This window comes from Nothoprocta perdicaria, unplaced genomic scaffold (assembly GCF_003342845.1).
Source record: "Nothoprocta perdicaria isolate Ctin4 unplaced genomic scaffold, notPer1 scaffold_167, whole genome shotgun sequence".
NCBI lineage: Eukaryota > Metazoa > Chordata > Aves > Tinamiformes > Tinamidae > Nothoprocta > Nothoprocta perdicaria.
This window is the reverse complement of record NW_020454838.1, coordinates 1,581,306-1,588,933: the sequence shown is the minus strand read 5'-3', so window position 1 is coordinate 1,588,933 and position 7,628 is coordinate 1,581,306. Positions and strand designations below refer to the sequence as shown.

Below are 7,628 nucleotides of genomic sequence, written 5' to 3'. Positions count from 1 at the left end.
CATAACTATACCTCCTATTCAGAGGGGGAAAAAGAAGTGTGCCTCTAGGAAAAAGCATGTCTCAGTTTAGCTTTGTGTCATGCAATTATTTACCAGACATTTAAACTCATAGAAAGGCTTCTAGTGACATTTTTGCACTGTCTGAAGATAATAAATGCCCATTTTAATCTGAAGATAAAAGCTATTTTTTTTCAATTATCAATGTCCTATTACTCAAAAACACAAGTAAGACAGCACTGAAAAATAATAATATAGTGGCACCACCCAACGCCAACTACCCCTGAAAACATTCAGATAGTTTTGCAAATGTTATCTTTAAAATTATTGACATGATTACCTTTCATGCCCATCAGTGAGTTCCCACTGGTGAAAGAGTAACCTTCTACTAAAGCATACAACATTAATCCTACAAAAAGTAATGTAAGTGAAGGGAGTAAAGTCATTGCCTCCAGTGTGTTAATCTGTAAGAGGAAGAAGAACAGCATCTGATGTTCCACTATTTTGCAAAGAATGTTAAAATGATGTGTTATATTCAATAATTTACAGAAATGGATGCTCATTTGGCAGCAAGGCAGATTTGATCATGCATTGCAAATGTACCCTGTGTTCCAGCAGTGCATCTTGCGTGCCAGGTGAAGCCCAAAAGGGCACCACAGAGGAGTTCAGTGCTCACAAATAGGGTCAGTTTGCCTCAGCAGACTTAAAATTCCCTCTCAATGACTTCGCCATGGAAAAAAAGAGACATGCAGAGCCAAAGGTAAAATCCTGGCTCTTCTCCAGTGAAGTCATTGAGGAATTTAGCCACTCATTTCAAGGAAACAAGGGATTCAGCCCCAAAACAGAGATATCCCCATAATGCCCACAAAGTCCATGGGAGTTGATAGGTAGCAGTTTTTCAAATGAACTCACTCCTGCCTGGGGATGTGCCAGTTATATAGAAAAAAAAAAAAAAAAACAAACAAACAATAACAAAAAATAGTGACAACAGCAAAAAAAGATAGGAAAGAGTCCCTTGATCGGAAAAATATGTTTTTTAAAATCAGCCTGCCATTAAAACATCTATATATACATGTTATATTACATGAGTGAACAGTGTTTTCTTTAGTGTACATGCCCTTTTTTTTTTTTAATTAATTCACACACTAAGTGCTAAAGTGTTTCCTAAAGCCATTAGGTGGTGCTTTCAGTAAGCAGTAGAATAAATAGTTCTGGTCTGCATCATGATCTCATTTTCTTAAGTAAAAGAAATTTTAAACAAAACGCTATGGGTGCTTCCTCCTTTAAAAGCCCCTCAACCTTGGAGAAAGTTGAGTATCACGTTTCAGAGGCACTCTGGCTCCCCTCAGGAGTTATAAACTGTACTTTGGGCACAATGAGGGAGGAATTCGTTCTCCTCATGGAGTTGCTCCTCCGGATGGAGTTGTTTCTTCTCATGGAGTTGCGTTTCCGCAAGGAGTTTTGGTGGGATAGCTCGCTCTTCTGAAGGGTCTGGATGAGAATCGATGGCTTCTCATCGAGCTCTCGAGCACTGCAACGTGGTGCTGCAACTTTGATGGTGTTGCCAAATTTGGAGTAGTCGACTGCGTAAACACCTTCCTCTTCAGTGACAATGGGCACAAAACGGTGACCCCATAGGATCTCCTCCGCTATGTAGGAGGTTCTTGCCTGAGTCGTGATGCCAGTAGTTTCTACAACTCCTTCAAGTACCACTATGAGCTCCAGATCTTGGAGAGCCAGGTCAGCAGCAGAGATATCATAAAGAGGACTCCTCTTGTCTATGACGTGACAAATGATTAAGGGAGCCACAAGGAAAATATTGTTGCTTTCAATGGGGTTATCCACAGGGATATCTACTTGGTGAATGGGTATGATTTCTCCTTCAGGGGTAGTAGTCTTTCTCACAACCTGGATTCTCACGGAGGCACTAATGATCATGCTCTTCCGCAGATCTCCCACTCGAAACATGAAGCAAAGCTTGCCATTTCGAACAGCAATGACTGCCTGACGACTGAAAATCAAGGTCTCTGCCCGCCTGTGAGCTTGTGCTGTTTTCATGAATATGCACCCCAGCATAACGGCATTGATGATCAGCCCCACAATATTCTGCAAAATCAAAACTGTGATGGCCAAGGGACATTCTTCTGTCATCATCCTGCCCCCAAAACCAATGGTCACTTGAACTTCAATGGAGAAGAGGAAAGCAGAAGTGAAAGACCTGGAGAAGAAGATTGCACAAAGTTACCTCTAAGTCCATTGAACACAGACTGAGAAGTTCCTAGGTTTTACTTGCTAGAAATAATGTACTGTCGTATTTGTACATTCCTGTTATGCTTAAGACTCCTGTCTGTTTCTGTGAAAGCACTGCACATGCAGTGACTCTGTTTGTATGACCGAGAAAGCCTCTGATGGTGAGGGGGAAGACTGAATTAGGAACCTGAATTCCTGAACGACCAGTTGTAACACTAGGTGGGTCTGGGAGCCTTGAGAAACAACACATTCCCTTGTGTTAGTGGAGTGTGCCTCTAACGCTGGCCATGACCTGCCATCTTCATCCTGTGAGAATCTCAGTGGGGACTGCAGGTTTGGGGATGTGTGAGCAGTTAGCTAACACACAGGGATTCTTCCACCAGCCTGGAAAACTGGGAAATCTGTGGCATTTCATTTGTATTACCTGCCTTTCTGTATTGTGATACTCTTTAATAGGAAAATGGAAATTCCCAGATTTGCACAACCTCCATAATCCATGCTCTCCTTGCAACTAAACCTTGCAGGATCATGTTGCAGAAGGAGGACAGTTGGCCCCCACATTCCATCTCTGTGCATGGCAATGCGCAAATCCAAACCTTTGGTTTATCTCACTACCATGAAAAGATCAGCTGGAAAATTTCATCACATAAGTGGGATGTAGACATGTGACTTAACTCAAATGGCCCCTATGCATTATGTTTCTGGACATCAGAGGATTCTGTCCACAACCTTTTCCACAAAGAATCCAAACACAAACTACTTCATTCTTTACAGTACACTATGATATCCTCTACCCCATATACATCAGGTCTTTCATCTCTTTCATTAATTGGACACAGGTAATGACACTCACCAAAGTCTCATAGGTACAAAAATCAGTATTTCAGGCTTCACCTACAAGACATGCAGCATATAGCTTCAGATATGAACTGAAATGACAGTCATCTTTTTATGTGGTGCAGTGCACGAAGCATCTACACACGTAACATTGTTTTACCTAAAATAAATACATGGCATTTCTATAAATAAAGTTCTAAATTAGTGTTTTTGAAATAAAATGTTTTACTTTTTTCTAAACATATTTTCAATGAAGTCAGAGTCATAAAGTAAAGTTAGAATAGCACAATTTTCTGTAGAAAGAGAAAATTAATCTTTCAGAAAACCACTCAGTCTCCATAGAAATGTCTTTGAATGATTTTTTTTTCCATGTTCATTTGTTTCAATGTTTGTTTATTTTGTGAGGTTATTTTTGCAGTTCACAGTGAGGAAATCAGGGATGAAGGATCTGATTAATAGAAATAATGGAATGATGTCTTTGTTAATGAATATTCAGTTCCATGCAGAATGAGCTTTTTGGCTAAAAGTTAATTCATTATTTGAAAAGTTGTTTACTCTGTGGAGTAAAATATTCAGATTTCCCTAAATAACCCTGCTTAAAAAAAACAGAGGAGAGGAGAGGAGAGGAGAGGAGAGGAGAGGAGAGGAGAGGAGAGGAAAAGGGTCCACCTTTCTTCCATGGAAGTTCTGCAATCAAAGAAGCAAATTTTTCTAACATTTTGAACATTTGAAGTGAGAGACAGAAACTCCAAACCACTTTATCCCCAAGTCTGTAACTTCAGAGCTCTACAACTCCTCTCTGGATAATAATTTCTTTGTGAGGCAAAATTGCTGCAAGTCCTAGGAAGTCCAGAGCATTTTGGAAAATTGCAGTGCTGTGCAAATTCTATGTACCACTTAAAATTTCTAAAACAAGGTGTCCTGTAACTCCATAATGAGACTTACCCAAGAAAGCTCTCCTAACATATTCATGGGCCTAAATCACTGGGATTTTTTTTTTAAATATTTGCTGTTATTTTGTGCATATCATTACAATGTTAAATATTATTTCATACCCAATGGTTTGATACTGTTAAAAGTATTAGCAACCAGCAAAGCAACCAGCAGCAAAGTTGTTACCTCATCTGGTAGATCTGGTGGGCAGGTTTAGCAAGATATCATGACTTGAAAGTAGATGCTCGAGGAGCCATTGGCTGAACCACCCCAGGTCCTAGCACCAGTCATGGTCTAGAAGAAAAAGCTACACTAATTCATCACTTGCTCTCCTTAGTAATAACCCTCCTACCAACCCCACAGAGCTGGCAGGGGGCAGCTCTCGGGTTAAACAAACCCCACTGCTCTCCTCCAGGAGATCGCTTGTTGCCACTCACGGGAAAAGACACAACAACACCCTCTTCATCCCCCCACCAGCCAATGCCTATAATTATCGAGGAGACTAAAGCTGGGAAAATCCCTATTTAGCAAAGTGTCAAAACAATGGAACAGTGAAATCTCAGCTCCCTTTTCAGATGCAAAATCACTTTGCACTTGGTGAGGTGACTTAGAAGGATGTGTAAGAGAAAGAGAAAAAGAGCTATGCACAGTTGGGTGGCCCCAGCCCCTCTTGCCACCCCAATAGCCCTCACAGGGGTCCTGCAATGTGCACATGGCCCATGTGCTCGTCATTTGCAGCACCCTATATTTGGCTACCTAGCAAAAGTCTTTCACAAAGACTTTTCGCAAAGTTTCCCCAAAGAGCACTTTGCTCCATAGTTCCTCACCGAGGCTGGTAACAGATGAATGTGAAGCATGGGCAGGACCCCAGATAGCTCCTTTTACCCCTTTTCTTCATCCCACCTCATCCCCTTACCTGACACATGTCACGCACGGCGTCCACTTAGTGCTATTGGCAGCACACTCGATGCTTGCGTCCATGTCCCCATGAGCAAAAGCCACCAGCCACCACATCATGGCAAAGAGCAACCAGCTGCACAGGAAGGACATGGTAAAGATGACCAGCGTGTGACGCCACTTCAGGTCCACCAAGGTGGTGAAGATGTCTTGCAAGAACCGTCCCTGCTCGCGGATGTTCTTGTGCGCCAGGTTGCATGCCCCGTTCTTGGCAATGAAGCGGGCTTTGCGGGGCCGGTCTCGGATCCGTGGCTTGCGCAGGTTCTCCGCAGCAATGCGCGCCAACACATACTCTTCAGGGATGATACTCTTACGAGCCAACATCTTCCTACCACCATAGTCCACCTAGCGGGATGCCAAGGTGGGATGGTCCTGCTAGTGGGTCTTTGCAGCTCTCACTCCGTGCCCTGTGAAAAGAGAGAACAGGGTTAGCTTGGACATGTTGCACCCGTCACGGTGAGATGCCTTTTGCAGCCCCTATTTCTTGGAGGCTGCTGAGTAGATCTGGCAAGTGAGGTCTGAAGTGACGTGCCGTGGGACAGGTCAGCTCCTCGGGAGCACTCAGTTACTTGCATGCTGCAGCAGCACCAGCATGAGATGCCTCAGGCTTGGACCGAGGGGGGCTGCGGCAAGAGCCAGCGGAGAAATTTCTTCTGGACGTGGTCCTGCAGCGCAGCTGGGAGCCCCTCCTCAGTGACGCTTCCCAGGGCCCCTGGAGCATCCCCCCTGGAGCTAAGCGTCCGCAGGGAGGCAGGAAGCAGGACTTCTTGGAGCGGGCGCTCGGCTCCCCCTTCTCCCGCTCTCCGAGATGAGGCGGAGAATCCCTCCCTTTTTCCCAGGCGACAAAGCCCAGGAGAGGCACTGCAGGCTCCAAACATCCCCACGGCAGTAGATGGGTCACCCCAGTGACCGTGTGGTGAGGGGGGAACCTCTGTGCAAGAAGCCCAATGTGCTGGGGCTAGTAGGGACACGCGCACACCCGTGTGTACACTCACACCCTCTTGTGCATGCACACACATTAAACACACACATATATGCATGCATGCACATGCTTATGCATGTATGCACACTCACACCAAAAATGCACACTCACATGCACTCACATACTTATCCATGCACTTATGCACACACTTATCCATGCACTTACTCACACACACAGTACAAATATGCACACACTTTCATACATGCAGTCATGCAGGCACACACACTAAAATGCTCTTACATTCATGGTGCACACATGCATGCACATACACACTTGCACACTCACATATACACTCATGTTTGCACACACTAAAAGCACATATTCACACACATACCTAGACACACACATGCATTCACTTACACACAATCACTCCTGCTCACACACATGCACTCACACATATGCACACTCAAATAGGCATCCACTCACACTCACATGCCTACTCAGACACATGTACACATGCAGTGTGAAACCACACGGGTACCTGTGGCCGATGGGGTGATTCAGGAGATTCACTGTGTGCTGCAGGCACTGCTGCCAGCTTAGGCTTGATCCAGCAGACTTCCCAGCCAGCTTTTTTGTTTTGCTTTGTTTGTTTTCATTTTTAGTTTTGTTTTCATTTTTTCTTTTGGATCCACGCACTTGCTTGCGTGCTCCGGTAAGCCAAGGCTTTTGCGTTTTAAAGCTTTATCTTGCCTCAGATCTCACTGAGAAAAAACTCACAGGCAGAAAACCAAGCATGTGCAGAAGTGTCTGGAGGACCAGAGCCAGAATTGCATGGTCTCTGTGGATTTTGACAAACTTAATTACTGTTTCTGAAAAAAGAAAAAAAAAGAAAGCTTCATTTAATAGTATAAAAATCTAGTTAACTTGGGTAGGCAAAGTCAGGCTTGTTTTAATGTTCAGGTATAATGGGCATTAACAGAAAGGTCTTGACATATGAGATGGGTATAGCAGAGATTACGCACAATGTTGAAATTGTGAAATCACAGAAGTTCATTCTTTTTCCCACAGGTCGAGGTTTACAACTTTGGCAATTTCTCAGCTTCTTGTGTTTAATGGAAACTTGCATTCTTGGAAATTGCAGCTTTTTTTTCCGAAGTCATAGCATTTGTAGTAGGAAGAATAAACAGTACATCAACTTTATGAAAAGGTCTAAATTTAGCTTTTAATGAAGCAAAGTGCTCCAGAATTCACTGTGTCAGATTAACTCCTCCACACCCAAGGAAGGTGGCTGTGCACTTTAAGAAGATTTCTAAAGTTTTCTGTGTATGGCTTGAAGTAATGATGTACACAGCATAAAATGTGTACGGAGCCCATAATGTGACAACCCTCTGTAAATTAGAGAATGATCTAAATGCTTCACGAACTTGCTGCAGTGAGGAAGTTTTAAAGCATATTCAAGCTTTTTAAAGGTTTAGAAGAATGTGAAAGAGAATCCACTTGTTGAAGATAGCTGAGGATCCTGAAGAAGGCACACACGTGCTCAGTGTCATGCAGATGAAGGAACGTTTCTTGCACTACCCTTTTTTAGTACCAAGCACCAGCAGCTGGAGAAGATGCAGGCTCAGGGCCCCAGTCATATTTGGCAAAGAGCTAAACATTTGTGCTTAAAATTAAGCAGACAACTAGCTCCGGTCTGGAAACAACAGCATCTAAAACAGTTCCTGTAGCT

General features: G+C 43.5%; 1 protein-coding gene across 1 annotated transcript; it reads right to left on the bottom strand.

Moving 5' to 3' along the window:
* Positions 1-999: 999 nt before the first annotated feature.
* On the bottom strand, positions 1,000-6,498 carry KCNJ8 (potassium voltage-gated channel subfamily J member 8). Its single transcript, XM_026035805.1, has 3 exons — positions 6,438-6,498; positions 4,934-5,381; positions 1,000-2,215 (listed from the first exon to the last, which is right to left on the bottom strand). The coding sequence occupies exons 2-3, from the start codon at positions 5,296-5,298 to the stop codon at positions 1,315-1,317; spliced, it is 1,266 nt and encodes a 421-aa protein (XP_025891590.1). The 5' UTR covers positions 5,299-5,381; positions 6,438-6,498; the 3' UTR covers positions 1,000-1,314.
* Between the last annotated feature and the right edge of the window lie 1,130 nt (positions 6,499-7,628).

Coding starts and splice junctions, on each gene's coding strand:
- KCNJ8 (XM_026035805.1), bottom strand. CDS start 5,298: ATGTTGGCTCGTAAGAGTATCATCCCTGAAGAGTATGTGTTGGCGCGC. Junction 2,216..4,933: donor CCGTGCGTGACATGTGTCAG/GTAAGGGGATGA, acceptor CTTCTTCTCCAG/GTCTTTCACTTCTGCTTTCC.